The following is a 24,859-nucleotide window of genomic DNA, read 5'->3' as shown; positions in this document are numbered from 1 at the left end:
GTGTCTTAGGGGTGGGGGTGGGGTTGGGGTGGTCTGTGTGTGTTCTACCTACGTACGTACCAATGGCCTAAATTCAACGCAGAACCAAAAATCAAGCTTTACAAGTAATATTGAGCATTCAGATGTGCAAAGGACCATAAAGGGGGGAGAATAGGAGGCTAAATTGGAGGTCACTTACCTGTTCTTAATGTGCTGTAGGGAGCCCAGGCAACGGAATTGACCTTTCACCATGATGGCAAGACGGCTGCACAGTGCCTCACACTCCTCCATGCTGAGAGACGGAGACAAGAAGAGAAAAATAAAAGGTCAGTAATTAGCCATTAGTAATTACAGTACATCCCAAAAATAAATGTAGCACTTCTCCTAGTATCCTACAGTATGTCGTGGGGAGAAAGCCCACCTTACTTTCTTTACCTGTAGTTGTAGCCCTAATCCCAAACAATTTGTGTATTCAAAATACTAGAATTTAATCAGTGATGATAGACTGTAGCATTTCATGTAACATTTCACTTCATTAACCTGTGAGAGGTGAGGACCACAGCACATTTTCCTTTCACTTCATCAGAGATGATTTTCCACAGGTGACGCTTGGTGCGAGGGTCCATGCCAGAGCTGGGCTCATCCTGCGGAGAGAGGTAGAGTGAGGAAGGTTGAAATCAAGATGGAGAGATCCTGGGAAAACAAGGTGTGCGGTTTTGCAAAAAGTGTGCAATACATACTGTAGGAGAAGGGAAAAACAAGGTCAGGGGGAACAAGAAAGAGTAAACACAAATGTATAATTGAAAAATGGGATGGGAGGCAAAGTGTTAAAGACAAAATAGCTTTGCACTGCCAGACCTATCTCCACAGCCCTGCGAAGGAAGGTCTGGTTGGTCCACACAACATTCCGGGATGGGAGAAAAAAGTGCTCTGGTTTATCGGCATTTCTTTTAAATAAACACAATTGTCTTGGGAGGTGCTGAGAGCCGGGTGCAGTAACAGTGCCTCTGCAAAATAGCCTCAGGAATGAAGTTATTTTGGTGGAACATGTGCAAGTAGGGAGGCAAACTCTGGAAATAAAATGTCTGTTGAGTGTGTGATGAGAATTTTACTCAAAAAAATGGATAACATACTTAGCTCGGAGGATGTTTCCCAAATTGAGTTTAGAATGCCAACACCATTTTACAAAAACAATGAAAGTAATTGGAGAAATGGATAGAGTTGAGGATACAAGGAAGGAACGAGAGGAAGATAAGGGAGGATTTGTTAGAGACATAAGGTAGAAGTAAAGCTGAAAGCTAACGGGGAAGACCACCCGTGAGTGGGCCCGAGTAAACAGACTACTTAACTAAAGAGGAAGAACAGTAGTTTATTGTTAGTTTAATATTTGCTGTCTGGTGGCCAGTTTGGCAACTTAATGGGCAGCTACAGCAGCACGAACAGGTGTGTCCTCACCAGGAGCAGGATTTGCGGATGCCCAACTAGAGCCAGCGCAGTGGAGAGCTTCCTGCGGGTGCCGCAACTGTAACCATCAGTAATGATGTCTTTATGGTAGCTCAGCTGCAGCCTCTTCAGTAGGTGGGTCACCACCTTTAAAGGAAACATGCAAGGGATGAGATAACACCATATTTACAGTTTGAAAGGATAGAAAACTATAGTCGTTTTAGGTAATAGTAATTTGCATTGTCTTATTCCAAATAGGTTTATGGTTGAAGGAATGTAATGGAAACCTCCAACCTGTGTCTTCTGCAAACTGCTTATCAGTGTAGGAGATATGTAATGGTTTTGCAATCATATACTGTACTGGGAGTCAGTAGGTTTAATAACTGCTCTCTACATGGCTCTATGACCATAAAGGAATATGAGACCAATTTCATAGACCAGTGTGCTACTCCCTAGTTTCATGCACATGATGAGATAGTCAACCCCCCTTACTTTGGCTCCGGCAGATCTAAACAACATCAGACCTTTACATGGAGTTGATTTTCCATCACTTTAATCAATCAACTGGAGGACCTCTTTCTGGAGAAAAAGTCCAATATTCCACTACACATGCAATTGAGGACGTGATCACGGAAGGAAAAAGGTGGATTTACAGAAAGCTTTTCTGAGGGAAAAGGGTAGCTCTACAACTCATTGGCTACTTAATAATAATGTCCATGCTATTGCCTCCTCCTGTTCTGTCAAGCTGCACTGCAAATTACTCAAGTATCTATTTGTCCCAGTCCCATACAATGAGGACTTTACTTGGCAACTGTATTCTATGTAAGCTCCATGCCGTCTTGAGGGCTTCAGCTTTAGAGACCTGGATCGTACACAGCATAATATAGCTGGTGCATTTCAGTCCATCACGTGTGTTAAACTACATTGAAAGCAGGAATGAAAAAAACACGTTAACGGCTCATAACCATTTTAGTTGTTTCAAAACCTCTATTTATCATACTAAATAATGTGCTGTAAATTCCGGTTTCTTTTCAAATAGCTGGAGGTGATTTCACATTATTTGGCAAGTTGGGGAACCAGATCAATGACGCAAACCAATGCAGTAGATATCTCTGCTCACTAAAGATTATCTGTTTTTTCTCTGTAAGAGGATTTGCCTTTAGTGTTGATTTTTACAAATGATTCTGAGTTCAATGATCCCAGTGTAGGACATCACATACTTTAGACCAATACACCGCGTATATCCGCAGCTACATGTCAAAGATCAGCATTGCATGTACCTGACTGGTTTACATCAAAATATGTTGTTTTATAACTTTCTCTCATAAAAGCCGCTTTCTATTATCTTTGATGTAACAGCTCATTAAGCCTGACAAAATCATGTCAATGCAAAATGACCCCATTAAGGCTTGTCTCATTATCCACAGCTAGGGGACTCTCAGCGGGAGACAACATAAAAGGAACTCTATATATAAATTCATCTTTGTGAATTAGCCCAACACCAAAGCTGTGGCCATTATAATCATTGTTATCACTAACCTGACCAGAGAAGAGGAGCTGTAACAACAGCAGTGATGCCGATTAGAGCCAGGCAGATCCATTTTTTGTGCTTCACTGTCTGTGCAAGTAAGTGTGTGTCTGTGTGTCTAAGAGCATCCTTGCTATTGTGTGTTGCATGATTCTGTTTATAATATGGCTGAGATTGTCAGAGACAAAAAGTGTACTTTTTTTAGATTTGTCATGTGCACACAATTTTGCACACCTCAGAGCTATTTCTTTTCTGTTTAGAAAAAAAAAAGAAAAATCATGATGGAAAATCACATCATCTGTTGATTGGCTGTTCTGCAGATTCCTCTCATGTCAGCAGCAGTAGTGGAAAGCAGGCACACTCAGTAATCACCATAGAGGCAAGATTGATTAGTTCTAAGAAAGATAAATGGGAAGAATGGGGCTAAAGTGACATGTCAAATGAGATCCTCTCATCATCAAAGTACTGATAAATGTAAATTTGCCTGCAGTGAGGCATACAGCATTAGCTTAATTCTGTAGTTTGGATTACACGAGCTGACAACAAAAGCTTTCCCATTTTGCTACAGATAGTACAGCTTTCAGCACACATCACTCAACACTTCACACCCTCTGAGTAAGTGCGCATGGAGGCATCAAAAGTGACTATTCGTGCAGTGGCAGTGCACCTTTGAATTCATATCAGATCCCATGTCATTTTGTGGATGGTGTTGTCACTAGCTTTGGAAAGCCACACAGAGTCTGCAGCCCTTCCTTACCCCGTCTATCTCCTTTTTTGAGATGCCTCGAATTCTAGCGTAGAAGTACAAGTGCTCTTTTCCTGTGAGCAGATTGTCCAGCGCATCCACCTGGGGACAGTAGCCGATGTTAATTCCCTCGTTACGGCACTCCATGATGTCGACCAAGCGCCTGGGGAAAAGAAGATAAAGAAAGACATATTTTTTTAAGTGGCATCCACCACATGGTGTGGGTCAGAGGGACTTGTAGGGTGTTCTGTCAGCCCTGCTGCCTGCTGGGAATACCTACCAAACAGCATAACAACAGAGCTGTTATGGGGGAGCCTGACTCATGAGTACAATGGTTTATACCTGTGTAGGAGAGCTTGAGATTTGGGCATAAGAAACAGCTGCTACTTGCTAAAGCCCAAACCATTTACGTACACATTTTGGCTGGTGGGAGGCGATAACATATCCCATTTGTGGATATATATGTTATGCAAATGAAATCTAGCTCAGATTAATTAGACAGTGCAGCTTGGGCGCATGAAATCAAAGCTTTGTCCTGTAATGGCTCCTGTCGTGTCCTCTACGGTGATTCTCACAAATCATCTTTAGTTTGCGCAAATATATTTTAAATTATCAAATACTAACCTGATGTATTTAGGAATGTGCATGCAGTGCCACGTATAGTATAAACGGAAGGAAAAGCAAGAGGGCGGAAATTGAAAGCAGACAGTGTCTATAAAACTTTAACCAATAAAAAATACTTTTTCTAATAAAAAAATAAAACATCTGTATTTCTTTACTGTAACATAAGCATGACACCTTTATGTGTTCAGTGTAGATATAAGATTTATTTTTGATGAAAAAAAGACGATATTCTTGTTCAAAAGGCAAAAAAACACACAGTTTTCATGATATAGATTTTAGTTTCCAAGTTGGAATTGTATGTGCATGATGGTGAACAAATCATCATGATCAGCTTACCCATCCCAGTCCCTGATCTGTGCTGTGCCATCAGTGGGGCTAACATCTCCGGTCAGCATCTTGAAGGTGGTGGTTTTTCCTGCTCCGTTCACTCCGAGGAGGCCAAAGCACTGCAAATGAAACACTTGTTCACTTTACAGTAATACAATGCTATGTTAGGCTTTTTCCAAGATTATATAGCTATAATGGCCAATAATTAGATCTACGGACTGAAAAACACTAGGTGAGCCTGAGCCAGCCATCACGGAGAGGGATAGGATTTTCAGTAATATTGGACAACTTTGATCACAAACGATAAATATGTATTACTGGCATGACAGTTGTATTTCCTACAGACAAATCCAGCTGGTGATTTATGTGATGTGCTCTCTAGAGGCGCCTCCATTACTGCAGGGGCATAGTCAAACTAAATGCAATTTTATTGACAGTAAGAGTATGGATTGCCGACTATGTGAAGAATGAAAGTAGACTGTGAGAATGTTAAGTACATCTACTTAGAAATTGGTTAAAAAATAGGCTTTGAGGTCAAATTTGTATGAAACATTAAATCTACCACTTTTGACTGACCTTCTCTTGATGAATGTAACCTAGCCCAAACCACCATCGAGTCTTTTAGTTTATATGTAAATACACCTGGATTTGTAGTAGCCAAAAGTGCCTCCAAATCCTTCACTGTGTTTCCTGGTATTCAAAACTTAACTGTGAGTTTCAAAACACCAACAGTGAGCTGTAATGTAAGCTAAGTCTTTATTGCTGCACAAACTAACCAGGACTGATCAACAGCTCTTAAGCAATACCAGTGACTTTGTGATTATTTGGATGTTTTGAGTCATGCTGTTGTCACAAGAGGTTGATAACAATAATTAATTACGCAATGCCACTTTTGTTATCCTGAGTTGGATTAGTTGCATTTGTATTCCTACTATGGGCAAAGGCTAAGGCTTACCTCTCCTGCAGGGATGCCCAAAGAGAGGCTCTTGACAGCAGTGACCTTCTTCTTGAGGTGCTGATAGACCTTAGTCAGCTGGTTGACCTGCAGTATGTCTGTGCTGGCTTCTCCACTGGCCACCCGTTGTTGCTCAGTCGCCACATCCACATCCTGTTCCTCACAAGCCACCAGTGGCACCGTTTTTCTGCCACAAATAAGATTCCTGCAAAGGAAAAAGTACTTTGTATTGTAACTACTAGGTGTTGAAGTTAATGTTTAGCAACTGACAGAGACACAGACATGCAGCATTAAATGTGATTGGCTGACACCTTTTAGCTAAATTGGTTCAGGCGTATCTTCGGGACCTTTCGGAACTTTTTAGTGTTTTCTTTGATTACTTTAAGAATCTTGTATGCATATTCAACCACTTATTTGCATTTTCTTGATAAACAGTGTTCTTTATTCAATTCCATGGCTGAATGTGTAACACAGGATTCGCGTTATCACAATACCATCTTAGGCTTCTGTGTTTCTCACCTGACTTTGCGTATGAGAAACCTGTTGAGCAGAAGGCGCAGGGTGAAAAAGACCATGCCTTGGATAAAGGAGGAGATGAACATCCAGCCCAGGGCGTTTGTGGAGAATGGGTTCTGATAGGCATCAATGCCATAGCCACTGAGCAGCTGGACCTCTACGTTCATCCTGGCCAGCTTCATCAGCCCATTCCCAAAATTGAACTGGGGGAAGATGAGGAAGGCGTTGCTCAGCCTGCTGAACATCTCCTTGACAATCTGCAGCATCAAAGGACAGAACAAAAGACATTGAGAAGGGGGGGGTGGGGTCATCCTGAATTGTAATGTTCAGTTCCTTGTCACTGGATTTGTTAGCCTGACGTCATCATGCTCAGATTCTAGTCACAATATGAGTGTTAAACTGTGATTATGAGGCGGGTTTCAACCAAACCAGGAAAGAAAATGCCTCTGCATTTATTTGGATTGTCCTACAACCAATCACAGCACAGGAGAATGTGACGTATGTTGAGCGATGCATACTGTACTTGTCAACAGAATCAACTGCTAGCTCCCGCTGATGTTAGCCAGCCTATAGCCCCAGTAGTTTGGAAAACGCTAATGACGTTAGATCCACGTTACAGGTTTTACAGCATACATACAGTACATCCCTCAGATGTATCATAAGATAATACTATTGATGTATTAATAGAATGCATGCTGAATTACAACCATTAGCTATATCCATTATTACAGCTACAGGACGTTGAGAGAACCGTCATATAAGCATGCGCAGTGCAGGGCGCAGTCCCGCGGTCACAGTTCCGCGGGTCTGCTCGCGTTCATCATACAATACTGATCATCTGTCCATCATCGCATAAAGCCAGCCCTGACAATTTGATTGGTCCTAACCTCTCTTGTTCAAGCATAATTGCTCCACAATGAATCAAATCCAGACTGAAGTTCCCGACGTTAAATGTTGTGGCCAGGGCTAAAATTGGCTAGCATCTAGGCTAAGGATTTGTAATTCTCCTCTGCAACTCTATATCAGTGCAGTTACGGGGACTGTACATTCACACATTTAAGTGTGTAATTAATTACTTCAGATATTCAGCTGCTAACAAAAGGCATCTTGACTCAGATAGTTTGTGCTGACCTCAGAATTGCGCATTGAAATTTCACCCAGAAAGTGTAGGGTGGAGGTGGACATGATGGTGTTGATACTGATGAAGAGGTTGATGCACACATAGGCGATGAAGGCCATCTCCGCATTTTTGAAGACGCCTGATAACAGATACATCCAGGGGAAGGTAGCAAATCTGAGGAATTGATAATTACAAAATACTTTTAACATAGCATTAAGTAAAAATAACTTTTTTACACACACACACATACACACACACAAACAAACAAATACACACACCATAACATAGCCCTGCTGTAATCTCATTGAGTTGCTTCCAAATACAGAAATCCAACAAAGACAAACGCACAAAGTGAATATGGAAAACGCATACAATCCTCCTAACAAAAAAACCTCCTTAAAAAATAAAATGATATGGCCTTGCATTTTTAACTGAAGTGGCTCAGGTCTTTCACCGACTAAACAGAGCAGCTGTGAGCCTGATAAAAATAGGCACCAAAGAATAAAAGGGAAGGAGGAAAAATACCACACCATGAGGAAGGTAAACATTCACTCATGACGCCAAAAGAGAGGAAGATAAATTACTTCTCCCTTTTTTATTCCCCTGGTGGCAGAACATCTTTTCCCTTTTTTTGTTCTCTCTTTTCTCTCACACAATCTGCTTGTTCATTTGATTGGGGTGTCTGGGTCAGCAAGACAGAGAAGGAGGGGGAAGGAAAGAAATGGTGAAGGAGAAAGTAGGGTGTGAAAAAAAAGTGACGGACAGATAGAGCCAGACAGAGATAAAGCATCTGCGTGCCATGCCCAAAAAAAAAGTGCCTGGTTGGCAGACCACTGGTGCCAAGCCATGACAATGAACAGAAGCAAGAAGGCTGCAGACCAGACCAGGTGGGTGCCGCTTGACAGACTGATTATTCATTGCTTGGGAGGAAGACATCTGTCTGATAATTGAGAAGCAGAGTGCTGACTTGGCCTCCTAAGATCCAGGGTTTAGGATGAGTCCTGCGACAGCAACAGGAAACATACGGGAGGAGACTAAGTTTTAGCTACATTTAGGGAATGATGTAAGCAATATCAGTAACCCAGATTTGAGGAAACATGGTGTTTCATTGGTTTTGGCATCTTTCCAAAAACCTAAATCTCATTAACGGATTGATCGTAAAAACTTTCTATTGTGAGATTATACCATTGCCATTGCCCTTGGCCATGTTGCTTCCTGACCCCCCCTCCTTCCCTTTCTCCCTACTGTCTTTGGCTTGAATAGGATAAACATGTTGATAGGGTTTTTTCTATCTACCTTTCAGTCCTATCACCCTCTGTCTTTGTCAGAAAGTCTGAAAAATTGAGCTGTGTTTGTGTTTGAAGAGCACCGGCCGCCAGTCTGCAGCTCAGTGCAGTATATCCAACTTAGTGGCACACAAAGTAACATGCAGTGGATGCTAGAAAATACAGTGTGCATGTGAGGACATGTTTTTTCTAAAAAGTTTTTAGTTGATCAAATTATTATTATTATTATTATTCATGATTAAACAAGTCAAAAGACCAACAATGCCATAAACTGACGGTCATTATTTTGGTAGGCTTTGCAAATCAACCTCCTAAAGTCCCTGTGAATACGTTCTTAGAATGCACAGCTGAGAGAGCTGAGAGAACAAATTACTCACCCAAAGAGTACCAGAAGCAGGGCGACAGCGCCCAAATTTTGCCGTTCTGTGAATGCTGGAATCTGGAAGGCCGCGATCACACCAACAGTCAAGGTCACAGGGATTAAATACATGACCTGCAGAAAAGATGGAACACGATGCAGTAGCATGAAGACTTATCATTTCATTTGACAGAGTGAATCACTGTATTAATGATGATGTAATAATATGTGTTATAATTTGATAAGACAATGTTACCATGTCATAAAAGAAGTTCACAGCCCAGTAGAAAGGCTCACTAATGCCAGAGATGTGCTGGAGCCTCTTGGAGCCGCTGTGGTGTTCGCTGACTTCATAGATGGCAAAGCTGGCTGTCGTGATTGAATATCCCGTCAGCACACACATGGCCACGAGAATATGAAGAATTCCCTGGACACTGGGAAGAAAATAATAAGATCATTCAGATGTGACGACACTGGCCTCATTAATTATCAGCCATGTTGGCAATAAGTGAATTATCACTCGACCACTTCAACTCTATTATTGCCCATTATATCCCGACATGTGAAGTTGCGTTGTACTACTTTAGTTTGAACTTTAAGGCTACAATGCTACAGTAGCTACAGCTTTAGATGCATTTACAACAAAGTGCACGAACAAATCAATATACTTTGAGGTGCTGAATCACTTTGAATGAGGCAACCTGGTGTAATTCCTTTCAAAAACAATGGCCCATTTTAAAGCCATCCTAAAAACTATCATGTTGTTCCCTACTGGGCCCTGTCTCATTTGAACTATTGAAGTGGCTCACAAAAAATAGAATTTCATAAATAACTAACAGCTTTGTTAAAAAAGATGCTTGTGCCTCGCCTCTGACAAGATAATAAGAGCAACAGAAACAGCCTGGTTCATGTAGAGAGCAACTTATCACTGCTATTGCTGTAGAGTCAGTAAGCCAGTGCGGCTGCTGTGTGGCTGCAGAGTGTATTGTCCAGACAAGACCCCAGACAACCTGCTGAAGCTTTGATCCCTCAGTTATTTTCAACCCAATGTGCTCATTCAAACTTTCTTGATGCCACTATCTGTTCATCTCACGTGCTCTCTTTTTTAGCCCTCGCCTTTGGCTGGGTCACAATACCACCAACCAAACAGAGTAAGCTGCATGAGGCTGAAAGAGAGGGTGAGAATGAAGCTTGCAGTGTGACCGAGTGGGAAGGAGAGACAAAAACCGGGAAGGACATGCAGTGGGCGTTTGAGAGGGCAGCACTAACTACAGAGGATAGCCAGCAGCAGCAACTACTGGGCAGGTTTGTTAGCAGTATGGTCAATATAGCCTTAAATCCCTCCCATGGGAGCTACCACACTGTGAGAATCAAGACATTTGGAGTAATAAGACTGTTGTGTCTTTAACACGGCTAAGGCCAAATCAATAGAAAACGCGACGAAGCAGAATTTCACAGAGAGGTAACTGTGCACTTGCAGCTGCTGCAGTATCTAAGCAGGCAAACAGCTATGTAGATACTACACACAAAGAAATGTGGAGTATTTTAAGAAACTAAAGGGCAGTGAACACAGGGATATAGCTAGTGAAAGGCTTAAAGGTGCATTAAGTGATGCTGCGCAAAGATTGTTGATATTAGAAATCAACAAATGCAACCATTTAGAAGCTCCGCCTCCCAGATTTACAGACAGATTGATTGTCTATATCGTTTCCCGCTTCGTTTTCAGGATTGTTCAAGTGCCGCGGGAAATTCCACCAGTTTTCTGTTGCATGACTAAAACAATTTTGAAACGTACACATGTTTCACCAAAACAAGTTCCTTCCCAAGGCTATTTTGCGGCGACACTGTCATTGAGTCCAGCGCTTAGCGCCGATTGTGATTGGGTATTTTAAATAGACTCATTCTAGGGAGTGGGGTGGAATCAATCCACCTCTGTGCCACCTTCAGGGAAAACACTCATTATCTTGGGACTCTGATCAATAGTGCAAGCTCAGGGAAATCCATTTAGAAAATCAAATATGGGTAAATACTGCTGTCATGTACCTCCATGCTCTGAGTCCACCTGAATCTGATGTCCTGAATTTAAAAGTAGGACGCTTCAATCATTTAACTTGGGCTCTGCCAAACAACAGCCAAGAATATTCATCACAACTTGACTCATGTTGGGATATTTTCACAATTTAGAATGTTGATAAGATTTTTTTTGGAAGTGCAGCCATTTAATTTTATTTAAAACTGCATGTCAGTTTAGCAAAAAGGAAGAATTTTAAGTGCAGTCCTTACACTGCATCTTCATCATCCGCCCGACCGAAATAGGGGTGACTGGTAACTGAAATGGCTGTAACAGAAAGAAACAGAGTATTGTGTTAGCAGTAGAAAAACAAAAGCATACAGGCTATTTTTCAGCACAGGAACCAAATGAGCAATAATATTCTCTTAGCCTGGGACACAGTCAATTGAAAAATGTAGTGAAAGATGATTTAATTTGCCAGTGCACGCAAAGGAAATTGAATTTTCTTCATCATTTTTTCAGGGTGTTCTAGATGCTCACAGACATAAACTTCTTCTCTACATGTCTCTGCTTTTACATTTCCTGAGATAGGAGAAGGTGAGTAAACCCAAAGCACAGCAGCCATTGAGCAGGTTGGGGACTCAGTGGCATGCTCAAGGGCATGTTCATTGATTGTTCAATAAATTGGTTGGTCTAAAAATGTAGAAAAATATGGGAAACACCCCATCAGTTTCTCAGAGCCCAAAACGACACAATCAAATGACTAATTTTGTCTGATGTACAGTCCAAAACCCAAATATATGAAATATGCTATCATATATTCACATTTGAAGACTGGAACCAGTGATTCTCTTCTGTCAATTGACTAATACATTCATCAACTAAATTAGAATAATGGGTGATGATCCATTCCATTTGTAGAACATTTTAGTTCCCACTGCCTTAAGATGAGACTGTTTTAACCTTTACTTTTAAAAGTATGGAATATGGTTTCTTTTTAGTTCATGTCCTCTAAAAGGTGGATTATCAAACAGTTGAATAACTGTATATTTTGTCTGAGGGATGGGGCAGACAGACATTTAAAACATTGTTGCAGGTGGTGGTGATCAGAATCTCTAGTGTGGACAGTGGAGTGCAATGGCACATCTGTCTCAGGGCAGTTCTGCAAGAGTTATGCGAGAGTGGCATGATGGCAACCTCACCCCTGCCACTGCTGAGAGTCTGTAGGTAAGATTCACTCTACCCTTAAGCACTATTAACATCCAGTGTGGAAGAAATGTGGGTGAATGTGTGCATGCATGTTCTTCCGCATATATTTATGAGTACTTTGTGTGTGTGTGTGTGTGTGCTCCTGCCCGCAAGCACATGGTCAGTACTGAGATCAGCATCTTTCTATTTAGCATAGCTCACCAGTGAGCAGCACTCATCAGTGTTCACCATGCATACTGCATACGTAAATCTAATGACACACAGCACCCCCTGGCTTTAATCCAGTGAAATGAACTACCAGTAAAGTTCACAGCTCTCTTTAGATTTAGTGTACAAAATGCACTGGGGGTTCAATCAGTAGCACTTTGCTGGATATATAGAATTTTCTAATACTGTTCATCCATTTTGCACAGTCCCAGTTATCTGGGCTCATTTCAAGACTGTAACTTAGGAGGGTTGTGTGTCTCTGTTAATAAAGGACAATAACACCTTGAATAATATGGATAGACCAATGTTACTGAAATCTCAAACCGTGCACTTTGGCCTGTCACTTAAATTTCACATTTTACTTGTACCATTTATCTATTTCACCCCCAACTCCAGCTTACCATATTTACGTGGATCCTTGTCTGCTGCAAGATTGGAACGTAGGATAAGGTTGTTGAGGCTGTTTAGATATGCTGGCATTGTGTGTTGGCCCTCTGGGTTGTACCAGACCTAAACCAGTGCAAACACATACACAGACATACATAGAAACCATCACTCGCACTGCTATAGATCACTACTACCTCACTACCTCACACTATGCTTTTCATTGTTTTTAAACCAAGGCTTTAAAGACAATAAATGCAGAGATTATCTGAGAACATGTCACACTAAAAAAGTTGCACAACTGCTTCAGTAAATCATATTTATGATGACACTAATGGTGTAGAAGGCACCATTAGGCAGCTCCATCTGCAAGCCTTGTAGTCAAACAACTTTAGGATAGGATTTCATGTTTTAACTTTCAACTACTCATCAGTATAGCGATTAAAGTGATAACGAGACAGGCAGCAGGAAGGAGACAACGTTACCTTAGACAGAGTACGGTTTTTGGGAACCTCTGTGAGGCCCATTTTAAAGTCAGAAGGGAGTGGCATGCCAAAATCAAAGCCTCCATACCTAAAAAAAAACACATCGATCAACACAAAGTGCTCTGAATGTTACTGAGAAGGACAGTGGAACATTGCTTTGTGTAGTATAGTATGCAATCAGAGTGTTAATTAGCAATCAGACTATAGCAAACTATCAATGAAGCATGGGATAAAATCTCAAATGTAAACACTGGCTGCATTCACCTGTTCCTGATAAAGTCATTTGCTGTGGCCACCAGGTAGTTTTCCACATTGATGCCACTCAGGTTATACACAATTTGAGATGAAGGGATCATCTTATGTGGCGGCTGGTAGGTGTCTCCATCACAGATCTGTAGTGTAGGGAACAGAGAAACGCATTCCACTTGTCATTTTTCATCCAATCACATACAGATAGACACACAGATGCATGAGAACACAAAAGTGCTTGTACACACACACACACACACACACACACACACACACACACACACACACACACACACACACACACACACACACACACACACACACACACACACACACTGTTCTCAGTCTCACCTGTTCCTTACTGGTGCATTTACAGACACTAAATGCTTTGGAGCTGTTCCCACTGGAACTCCAGTTGTTTGTCCTTGTTGTGCAAACCCTTGAAAGGAAACATTCACAATGTGAAATGGTGACTTAGTGTCTGCAGTGCGTGGTCATAACACAAGACTATCCCTAGACCCAACACATCATGAATCTTAACTAATGTGATGGCCTGCATCAATTCTAAAAACATGTGTACATATGGTGGCAAAATCAGCAACCATTCATACGGGAGCTGTGAGCAGCTTGCACAGACTTTTGTGAGACCGGTACCTAAATACTTTCTCTGATATCAGTTGAAAGCTGTTTTGAAAGCTGTTAAATATGTGCTGTAATATCACATTGTGTGAAATTAGCTTGTGTGGGTTGAACTCCCCCACATTGTGTTTCCTGCCAAATGCTTTCAGGGACATTTGTTTGGACACAATTTGTAATAAACTGCAATAAACTTGTCTTTGCACATCACATGCACACCTGTTACTTTGGTCAACAACAATAACCATAGTCAAGGAACCATACAGTATATTTACTATACATGTAAATAAGGCACTCAGCACCCTTTCGGTCATTGTCATGTTGACTTTATAGGACATTATGAGCAAAACATGCAATCTCTTTTGCACCCAAGGAACTTTCCTTCCCTCTATTTCCTTTTTTTGGCAGAGCATTTTAAAATTCCTCTGAGGTGTGGTTCATGAGTGCCAACATCGATTTGAGTGCCTGTATAGGGGAACATCTCCCCTATAAACACAGGGTGTTTATGGAATACAAATGACGCTCTAGCATCGCGGAGTCCTGCTGCAGGCCGCAAGCCACATAAGTTAAGCTTAGCGGCAGGAAAGTAGAGAGGAGGGACATGACAGAGAGTAGAGAGAGAAAGAGAGAGGGCGGCAGGAATTGAAAGGAAGGCAGACTGGTAAAATGAAACGAGGTTTAGGAGGAGGCATGACAACAATGACAATGAGTATGAAAATACTGTACATGTGGAAAAGGGTAGAATTCATAGAAAAACTGAGCACCCAGTTCACCTAGAGTATCACTGACAAATGTATTATTTGCAGCTGGCATTTGAGGTGTGATTACGTACGCGTTATCGAACTTGTCGAGGCAGGCGTTATCAATCCCGGGGAATGACAACATGGTGTCCATCAGCTGGGCGGAGTTGGGATTTTGGTTACTATGGAGTCAGAAAAACAGACAGTCAGCCCCAACTCAAAGGTTACACAGACATTTTAGTGAACAACACCCTAATTACAAGAATAATGAAATAATATAACTCAGACAGGAAGTTGTTTCATAAGGCTTTAACGTAGCAGAGAGGTTTGGTTTGAGTCATTATTGATGTATTCAATTAAATCTTGGTGGCTGAGGTTTCAAGTTCGGCATTTATCAAGGTTTTCTAGTAGAAAAGCAGATATATAAGTGAAATCTATTAAATCACAATATCGTGAATAAAGTGACCAAGAGAGTGATGACATTTGATTCGCCACTTTACATTTAAGTGGATTTCTTTTATATGAGCCTTCCCCTGCTTTTTAATATACATAGAAGCATTATAACTTATAACATTCAGATCATTACATTTGTATTGTTCATAGAGGGAAGTCTAAAAAACACAGTGCTCTGAGAAAGTTCATAACAAGTGAAGACCACTACCTATTACCTTCCCAAAAACCCATAAACCTTTCATTGATTGCATTAAAAATGTGTGTGTGTGTGTGTGTGTGTGTGTGTGTGTGTGTGTGTGTGTGTGTATATACATATTTAAACCTTCAATCTCTTTTGTATATCAAGCTGAAGAGGACTGGGGAGAGTGTCCATGCCATCTTTGATACGGCTTGGCAACTCAGCATTTTCTCCCTTGCTACACATCCCCTTGATCAAACAACAGCACCTCTGAGAATGAAGACATCTCGCAACCTACTGACACTCTTAATTTCTCTCACTTTGATCTTGCATTTCATCTGTCTTCATCACAATTATCTCTTTCCCTCTCGTTCTCACTCACTCCTTCTCCTTGAGGTGAGTTTGCCCTTCAACAAACTGCAGCTTCAAAATCATTTTATAAAAAGTAAGACATGTCATCCCCCAGAAATGACAAAATATCACAAGATTTTTATCAAAGTTGAAGGACGATTGCAGTTAGTTGCTCTGTGTTTCAAAATGTAACCTTTAACTATGCTGTGTCCTTCAGGCCAAGCAGTATAATTTTTGTAAACACCAAAACATGGCACCACAGTACAACATCCTGCAATCTTTGCAACTAACCAAGTAACTTACAGAATGAGAGATGACACTTGAGATACACACAGCTTTATATACATTAACATTTTTGGAGTAGATTCCTGGAATTTCTCAGACATTTTATGTCAAAAGTGTTGCTTTTTTGGGTGTCTTGGTGTGATTATTGGTTGCCACTTGAGTCTCAGTAGCATTGATCTGACCTTGCCAAATTAATTGAACTAAAAGAGCAAAGCTTCAGAGTTTGATTGAACTGCTCCAAACATTCTAGGTAGAAAATCACCCTGATTAGCCTTGTTTTCTTATGTGGTCTCCCCTCCCAGTGTTTTGCCAAGGGGACTGACCTGAAGAAAGAGTAGCTTGGTCCCAAGTTGTAAAGTGCAGGACTGAGCTCCAGCTCGGGATAGTGCCTCAGGTCGCTCCTGATGGAGCCCAGGCCCATAGCAAACACCATGAACAGAACAGGGAGTAGGATCTGGGCGATCAGGCCCTTCCAGTCTCTGCGGCTGTGGTGGAACCTCTTGATCAGTATGGCGGCCATCTGCTGCCAGGCCAGGGCCATGCCGCTCACCACGGATGAACCGGTAAGCTCTGGAACATGGAGACAGGATCTTATCTTTTTTTTTTTAATAACCCACTTACTATCTTGCAGCCTTAATGATGCAAGCTTAATGATGACTGCTTTTTCTCTCGAGGGCACACTAAGCTAAAGGTTGACAGGTAGATTATTTCACAAAAAATGGCAGTGCAATCCATCAAAATGTAGAAGTTACCAAACTAGGTCATCTGAGTAAGAATTCTTCAAATATTTTAAGGTTAAGTTTGAAAATCTAAAATAATGAATGTTTCAGCATACTGGTGACCACAATAAACACTACAGTTGATGTCACTGCACAAATAGCGGTTATTATATAAATGCTACAACAGGAATTATATAAACATGATGCAAAGTTTTCCTTTTACTCACTGATCTTGTCATCAAAACTTGAGATGCTTCCATTGGAGTCTGAAGGGAAGCTGTCAATGGAATCAGTGTCGGAAACTGTCTCTGAGATAGACAGGAGGCCGTCCTCAGCCCCAGCTTCTCTGTCAGTCAGATGGAGAAACACCTACACACATAAAAACAAAACATTAGCATATGTGTACTGTATGTCAAAAAGCATATAAAAAAATGCACAGAATAAGAATATGCATATTGTGTCATTATCATGTTTTAACACAGGGATAATTTAAATGTACATTACCAGTTGAGCCTGTCTTTTTCTCCACTGCGTCTTCACTGTAAACCTGTGTTTTTGTGTGTAGGTGTGTGTGAGATGATCTTACTTCTTCTAGGGTGGTGTCAGAGATGCCATAGCCCCCCAACTGCAGGGCGTCCAGGTTGGAGTCCAACGCGGTCAGGAGGGAGCGGTATGAGGAGGTGTTGGATGAGGTAAAGGGGGGCAGTAAGTAGACCAGGTCACCTCCCTGGGCATCTTTTAGTCGGGCTTCCGGTACATGAGCTTGGATGAAGGCCTTCAGTTCAGCATTGTCTATCCTCTCAGATTCTAGGTTCTGCATTTGCTGATAGAAAAGTAGGAATAGATTATGACATGCTTTTTTTGCACGATTACACAGATTTACTACACACAGCTACAAATCAGCGGATTAAAATATACATTTTTTATTCTTTCTGTTTTTTAGGATGTGTATTCTCTACCGTTCTCTGCCTGCAAGCATCATCCATTTCTTACTTTTGCTACATAGAGAAGGTGTTTGATACAGCCTGAAACAGATGTAAGAAACAGCCAAAATACTGAATACTGAACGAAACTTTAGGTTTGGCCAAAATATAGATGTCAAAAAGGAGATTTCAATTGCTACATTATGGAAGCAGTTGAAGAAATAGTATGGTTAAAAAGTATGAGCCAGTTTGCAGCAGTCAGCAGAGCATTATTTGTCTTGGATTTAGCCTATTTAGCAGTTTTTCCAATATGTCTGATGCAAATCACACTATTGCAATGTGTATTGTGGTCACTCTGGTGTCCAATGTGGCAGAAGCAAAACCAAAAATGCATTCACACATGAACAGGCCAGCTCCTCTATAATGATGTGTTAGGAAATATAACTAGCTATAACTAACTGGCTGTGCATTATCGAAGATTGGTTGTTAATAAAAAGTAAAAGGAATCAGAGATATCAGACATGTCCCTTCAAAGATAGAGGTTGTGGTCTACAATCACTCAACATTCACTTATGCTAAGATGGTAACATGGAGCAGCAGGGAAACATGGATTATTTGACCCAAATTGTTTCACAAACATGGTGACTGGATGCCTGTGAGGATGAATACCTTCTTGGTGAGAGTGAGTTTGTAGCCCTGACCCAGCTTGTCTTTCAAGTGGAAGGGGGATCCACAGCATTTTAATCCTCCTCTCTCCAAGAAGGCGATGCGGTCGCTCAGTACTTCGGCCTCATCCAGGTGGTGGGTGGACATGATGACGGTGCGCTCTGACAGGACACACACAAAAGAACATGAATTATTTGTGCATGAATTATTATACCATTTCCTAACCTATAACTATAACTCAAATGGAAGCTAAAGGGAATTGTGTGGATATTAAGAAATGTATAACAGGAAAATCCAGTGATTCAATGTCAGTGAAATGCACACAGTGAGTTTATTGTAGGAGTTTCAAGGTTTTGAGAAGGGTGAAAAAACAAAATGAAAGCCATATTTAGATGTCTTTTGGCAAAATTATATTCCCTAATGTCCTATTGTTGTGAATACACGTTGGCCATTAAAGTGTAGCTGCAAACATACACATTTGCAACAACACACATCCAAATAAACAACCAAAAAACAGACATCACAAAGACAAAGTCACACACAAGATGTGTCGTGCACATATAATCATCAGAGAAACAGACACAAAAACAGCAAGCAATGCACAAAGTTTAATTTGAAATAGATTCCCATGGCACCAAAATCTCACTAACATCTGAGACAGGGCCAATTACAGAGGAAATTTTTCTACAGCTACAATTATATCCCATTTAGCAGTTCCTTTGCCGTTGCTGCTGCAGGTACCCTAAAACAGCCTAAAGAAAATAATACTGGATCTCTTTTAGGTTATTACACGCTAAATTTAAAGGCAAAAGCCTGAGCAGGGAAAAGCCCTCCAGGGTTGGATCCAGGCTCCTACTCTGCTACTCCATTCACTTTAAAAAAATTGCAAGTGGGAGGCGTCTTCAGTGGAAAACAATCGAGCTTGAATTGTCTGTGCCATATGAGTGTGTGTACTACCAAATGTGAATTTGAGTATGTTTGTACAAGGATTAGACTTATAATAAAACCGCATTGGTCTTCTTAATAGTCATCCTCGTCTGATAGGATGAACATGATTAATTACGCATTAATTGTGCACTTATTAAATACCATTTCATGGTTAATGGAACCCCCTTACACGGAATAGCCTATAATGTTACATACTGATTGGGTTTTAAATAAGTAAGTAAACCAACTTAAATTCTATACCACCTTTAAAAGCCAGAGTTACACGGTGCTTTACACATTAAACGCAACAAGAAGTTAAGAAAAAATAGAACAAAACGAAAAAGGAAAACATAAATCACTGGAGTCATAAGGTATAAAAAACCCAGCCAATGCAGGCGGGTTTTTAAAAGCTTTTTAAAATGTGACACAGACTCACAGATAATTCAACCTGATGCCTAAAGGGGATTTTGTCCCACAATAGCATGAGCCACACATTTGGTTTGGGGTCTTGGTGCAGAATAAGGCGTTACAAAATCATCAAGTAAAGTAAAAATCCAGTAGCAGAGACAAACCATGGAAGGGCTTAAAACGTAATCAAGAAAATCTGAAACTGTAAGTCTAAAACGAATAGGGAATTCATGTAATTCATCCGGGGCTGGTGTGATAGGTGCGTCTAGTGTTTGTCAGAAGTCTTGCTGTTACATTATGCACAACAATAACTGTAAATGGTAATTACTTCATCATTGAGGCATAAATTGTAGTAGCTGAGGTGAGAAGAAATGAAGGCATTAAAAAGCTGCACAGACAGACAGACAGACAGATTCAAATTCAGGCCAAGTATGGAGCCTTGCGGGACCCCACTTGACATATAAGGAAAGAATACTTTGCATGTTTTTTTCTGTTCTTACTTCTTCTTCTGCTATTTGGTTCTGTTCCTCTTGTCATTATAATCATTGTTATTAGTTGTAACAATAATAGCGGTGGTAATAGTAATAATAGCCATAGTAGTAGTAGATTTAGCTTGCAGTTTAATGGAGAGTTTGTGAAAAAAATGAAAAGGAATGCTTTTTTAGTATTCATTGTGTGTGTGTGTGTGTGTGTGTGTGTGTGTGTGTGTGTGTGTGTGTGTTGTGTGTGTGTGTGTGTGTGAGAGAGGCTCACGTTTCTTGTGCTGGGTAACAATGTCCCAGATGTTGCGCCTGGAGCAGGGATCGACTCCTGTGGTGGGTTCATCCAAAACCACCAAGCGAGAGCCCCCTATGAAGGCAATGGAGATTGACAGCTTGCGCTTCATGCCTCCTGACAGGTTGCCCACCCGCTTGTGTCTGTGAGAGTACATGCCTGTCTCCTCTAGAATGCTGGTAGGGGAGACAATGAAAAGCATATAACATGGAACATACAGTATGTTAACATACTTTTCCTGTGCATTACAACCCAGTTTCTGAGTTATACTTCAATCAGTTACTCAGCAGGGGTATCTGAACTACAGAAACCAAAGGGGAGGTACACTTTCTTGCCTTTAAGTTCAGGCTTATTACTGCTCCTCTTGTCATGCAGAAACCCTCCAGAAATAATCTCATGATGCAATTGGGGGTTCAACTAATAGCTCACTGATGCCACAGAATGACGACATGTTTTCCAATGCTTGCTCATGTAAGCTTATCCATGAGGATGCAAAAGGCAGATAAATAAAACATGATAAAATCCTTGTGGAAAATGTAGAAAACTTTTGTCCTAGCATGCACAGAGAACAATATCGTCAGCTGTAAAAGTGTCTGATACATTTCATAGCTCTTGAGATGCTAAAGAGTTGGCAAAAATTATAAGAATAACAAGTGTAACTAGAAAATTCTGCAAGAAATTGTGTCTACTACTTGGTGCACATCCAAATAACACTGGCTAACAGTAAATCTGCTGTTTGACCTGTCATGAAAAGAGAGGACAACATGGCCTAGAGTAAAGAGTCTCCATGATAGGAAGTGGGTGTGTCAGACATTGTTGCTATGGTGATTTCCGCAGTGAGGGAGTAAAGAAGCGCGGGGGAGACAGTATCCTTAATGGGTCAAACCTATCCATTTAATAATAATTATACCTCTTAAGTTTGTTCTGTAATTCAAAAACGTGGGTCCAAACAGCAAAAATATTATCATCACAAGAGAGAGAAAAGTCTGGTGAATGCATTGATGTGGTTTTTATGTTTGTGCTGTCAAATATATGCGACATAGGGCAGGTAACAAACAAGGAACCGTCTGCATCCTTCCAGATATTTTTTTTCCGTTCCTTCTATCGGCAGTTGGTATGAACAGAGCCAAAGGTTCAAGTGCGGTGGACTCCATAGTTACATGTCTGCGACCGGCACAAAATTTCCTACATTTTCACCAACCATGATGTATGAAGAGTGAAAACTTTAGGAGAAAGCAATTTCAGAGGATCGTACAGCAGCTCCCCGCCCTGTTTTCCCCTCTAGCGCTCAACATTCTGTTCCCATACACATACATTGGAAAATCTGAAACGGTCTAAAAACTTTGTCCTTACCACAGTTTAGAATTCTTCCATCAAGGGTTAGATATATCTGTATTCTTTTAAAAGGTTCCCTGTTTAACCAGTTACTGGTGTTAAGCATTGGCTACTATTCACTGTAAAACTGGCATATTTACTTTTTATTGGAGGAATATGTAATTGGCTAAACTATAGAGACCTTTTCATGAAGTCTTTGAACAAAACAGATTATAAAATATATCCAATGGCACTGCTACATCACTCAGAACCCTTGACATAATCTTTAAACATGAGCAAGCATTACGACTGAATGCATTATGATATTGAGCATGCTTCCTGTAATGGATGATTGATCACTCACGTGCGGACTTGTTCAAGTAGTTCCCTGTATGACCAGTGTGGGGCCTTGATCTGGCCGTACAGCAGCAGGTGCTCCTTGGTGGTCATGTGGTCAAAGAGGACATCATATTGCATGCACACTCCTAGCTCTTTTCGAACATCCTCGATGTTGGTTTGCATGTCCCTGCCGTACACCTCGATGGTGCCCGAAGATGGGGAGAAAAGGCCAGTCAGGAGAGACCTAAGCCCAAAGCGTGAACATTTGTTAATTCTGTTTTGTTTTTTTGTTATGTAACGTGTTGGGAAAAAGCATTTAATTCAAATATATTGTCAGACAGTTTTTAATTGCTTTAGCTCATATTTGCTACCTGGGATATTAAATATTGAAAGTACCTTTTATTTTTGCCCCATTAGCTATCTCTCCCCCCAGTACTTAAAGTTAAATTATGATTTGTTGGTGCAATGAGCATTGTAGAACATGAAAGCCATTCTTGCTTTAGGTTGTTTTAAACACTGTGGAATCTTAAGGCCGTTTTATGGTTGTGCGTATAATCAACGGTCGTACCCCCGCAGACCCCTCTGCCTCTATACCGGACCCTACGCTGAGCCTAACGTGCAAAAAATGTAACTACACGTCACAGCGACACACGTCGCTTGGCTATGGCTTGGTAGTGTTGCATTTCCTCCGACACAATTCCTGGTTCTCCTTCTCCATAAACAACATGAGATCAAGGAAGGGGTTAACTTTTCCTGCTACAGATTTCCCACCTTGGTCGGAAAACACAGGGGAGACACTTTGTTTTTCTCACTATGACTAGGGTCGGTACTCGCTCCAAAGCTAATCGCCATCACTCTCTCACTTCTCCCTCGCTCTTTCACCCACTCCCCACACACACCGACACAAAACCGTGCCGGCTCGATGCACACACCAGCGCACAAGTATAAACATCAGGCCACTATCGTAGGCTACGTCGAAAGCTCTGCGTGGAGCCTTTGCACAACCTTAAAATGGCCTTTATTCTGCTGATGCACTCAATGTGTGTTGCTTTTGATAAGAGCATCAGCAGAATTAGTCAAATTTAAAATGTAAATGTAAGTGCTTCAGTTGGTGAAGACCTGTCAGGCTAATCTCTACCACGGTGCATTTGCTGTGCCAGATTTGGACAAAACAATCTCCCTGTCAGCAGCAGACTCTCATTATAGGGATGCACAAATCAAATGGTAAAGACACCTCATATGGTATATGAATGGTCAAAATGCATTTGTATTCATCTTACGATATGCTGATACAGTGAAAATGAAGCAAGATTGTGCCACACATACATGGTGGTGGTCTTGCCGGCTCCATTGTGACCAAGCAGTGAGGTGATTTGGCCCTCGTAGAAGGAAAGGTTAAGGTTTTGAATAGCTACTCGGTCGCCATAGAGCTTGCTGAGACCGTGGAGGGCAACGCCCACTGGGAGATTTGAGAAATCCTCCCCGGCTTGAGAGGAAAGAGTGCTCTGACCTAAGAGAAACAAAGAGACATAGGAAACCTGTAAATCACACTTACAGGGGACAGGAATTAAATGAACAGTGAGGGACAGATATAAATGTAGTGAGGTGCCGAGGTTAAAAAAAAAAATGACATGAAAGGAAAGACATCATGTTCCTGCTTCAAAGCACAACACCTGAGGAGACAGCATTGCTTATAGTTATCTGCCGCAAGATAGTACAATGTCATTTTTCCCCCTGTACCTTTTCCCTTGTCATCGGTGAAGACAGGCTGGTTTTTCTGCATGATGTTGGTGAAGAGGAGCCCTCTGCCCATCTTAATGTTTGACTTCACACAACAGCACAGGTCAGCCCAGAAGGAGCCTTTGAAAAGGAAGTACCAAGGGGAAGAAATGCCGTAGTTTCCTGAAGGGTAAAAAAGAACCCAAGATATCTCATTATTACATTAAAACCATATAAAGACAATGTTCTAAAATGAATAAAGACCAACTATAAGATCAGATTTAACCCTTCTAGATAGACGAGAAGAGCTATTTTGCTCTTCACACATTTATTAACACAGCATATTAACATTGTATGTCTCAGATTAGATAGAATCTGGACTCCTCGAATTAAGATCAATCTACATGAGTTGAGACCTGATTTTATAGGTTTACCTGGGAAGACCATGCGGATGTAACCCCCGATGAGGAAGTAGAGGATTGAGTCGATGAGCATTAGCCAGCACAGCCAACCAAATGAAGCCGTGTCTCCAGCAATGGGCGAGATGTATGAGTTGCTCCAATGAATGCCTAAAGAAGCCAACAGAAGATTTAATTTGCTTACCACTGACTAAAGTAGCTTATATGTCAAAGTGATCTTGTTTGATACAAGATGTCTACATGCATATACAGTACCTTCTCCTTGGGACTCGTACCGAGAGATGTATTGACTGGCATAGCTGAAACATGTCGGGGAAAACAAACTCTGTTGGAAAAATGAGAGACAAATTAGACAGGATACAGAAACAGAAGCAGCAAAAAAGATAACATCAAAAAATGTATCTACTGTATTTTGACAAAAGGTTTCTATAATTCCTCAACTTTTACAACTTTGTGTAGTATGTACTTCACAAGCGTTTCTCTTTTTTTTTTTTTCTTGCTCAACGTACTAAAAACTTTTGTTCAAAGAAGGCTTTAGATGTGTGCAGTGATGTTATGTCTGACCTCCGATGACTATTAGAC

At 41.0% G+C, this 24,859-nt stretch overlaps 1 protein-coding gene across 3 annotated transcripts in view; it reads right to left on the bottom strand.

The window, feature by feature from the left end:
* abca12 (ATP-binding cassette, sub-family A (ABC1), member 12) overlaps nt 1-24,859 on the bottom strand; it is a 66,465-nt gene that overhangs the window by 2,140 nt on the left and 39,466 nt on the right. For 2 of the 3 annotated variants that reach the window (XM_032529027.1, XM_032529029.1), the window contains 26 exons: nt 24,533-24,602; nt 24,293-24,427; nt 23,880-24,041; nt 23,466-23,649; nt 22,165-22,383; nt 20,466-20,662; nt 18,381-18,538; nt 17,375-17,611; nt 17,016-17,157; nt 16,393-16,639; nt 14,895-14,984; nt 13,778-13,865; nt 13,442-13,569; nt 13,178-13,265; nt 12,710-12,818; nt 11,165-11,219; nt 9,138-9,315; nt 8,901-9,016; nt 7,249-7,411; nt 6,121-6,374; nt 5,602-5,806; nt 4,656-4,765; nt 3,708-3,858; nt 1,435-1,569; nt 520-623; nt 179-271 (listed from right to left, as the gene is read on the bottom strand). In XM_032529027.1, coding sequence (XP_032384918.1) covers nt 179-271; nt 520-623; nt 1,435-1,569; nt 3,708-3,858; nt 4,656-4,765; nt 5,602-5,806; nt 6,121-6,374; nt 7,249-7,411; nt 8,901-9,016; nt 9,138-9,315; nt 11,165-11,219; nt 12,710-12,818; nt 13,178-13,265; nt 13,442-13,569; nt 13,778-13,865; nt 14,895-14,984; nt 16,393-16,639; nt 17,016-17,157; nt 17,375-17,611; nt 18,381-18,538; nt 20,466-20,662; nt 22,165-22,383; nt 23,466-23,649; nt 23,880-24,041; nt 24,293-24,427; nt 24,533-24,602 — 3,818 coding nt within the window. The remainder of the gene's footprint in view (nt 1-178; nt 272-519; nt 624-1,434; nt 1,570-3,707; nt 3,859-4,655; nt 4,766-5,601; nt 5,807-6,120; nt 6,375-7,248; nt 7,412-8,900; nt 9,017-9,137; nt 9,316-11,164; nt 11,220-12,709; nt 12,819-13,177; nt 13,266-13,441; nt 13,570-13,777; nt 13,866-14,894; nt 14,985-16,392; nt 16,640-17,015; nt 17,158-17,374; nt 17,612-18,380; nt 18,539-20,465; nt 20,663-22,164; nt 22,384-23,465; nt 23,650-23,879; nt 24,042-24,292; nt 24,428-24,532; nt 24,603-24,859) is intronic. The other variant, XM_032529028.1, reaches the window with a different exon arrangement.

This window comes from Etheostoma spectabile, chromosome 11 (assembly GCF_008692095.1).
Source record: "Etheostoma spectabile isolate EspeVRDwgs_2016 chromosome 11, UIUC_Espe_1.0, whole genome shotgun sequence".
Taxonomy (NCBI): domain Eukaryota; kingdom Metazoa; phylum Chordata; class Actinopteri; order Perciformes; family Percidae; genus Etheostoma; species Etheostoma spectabile.
This window is presented reverse-complemented; position numbering and strand designations above follow the sequence as displayed.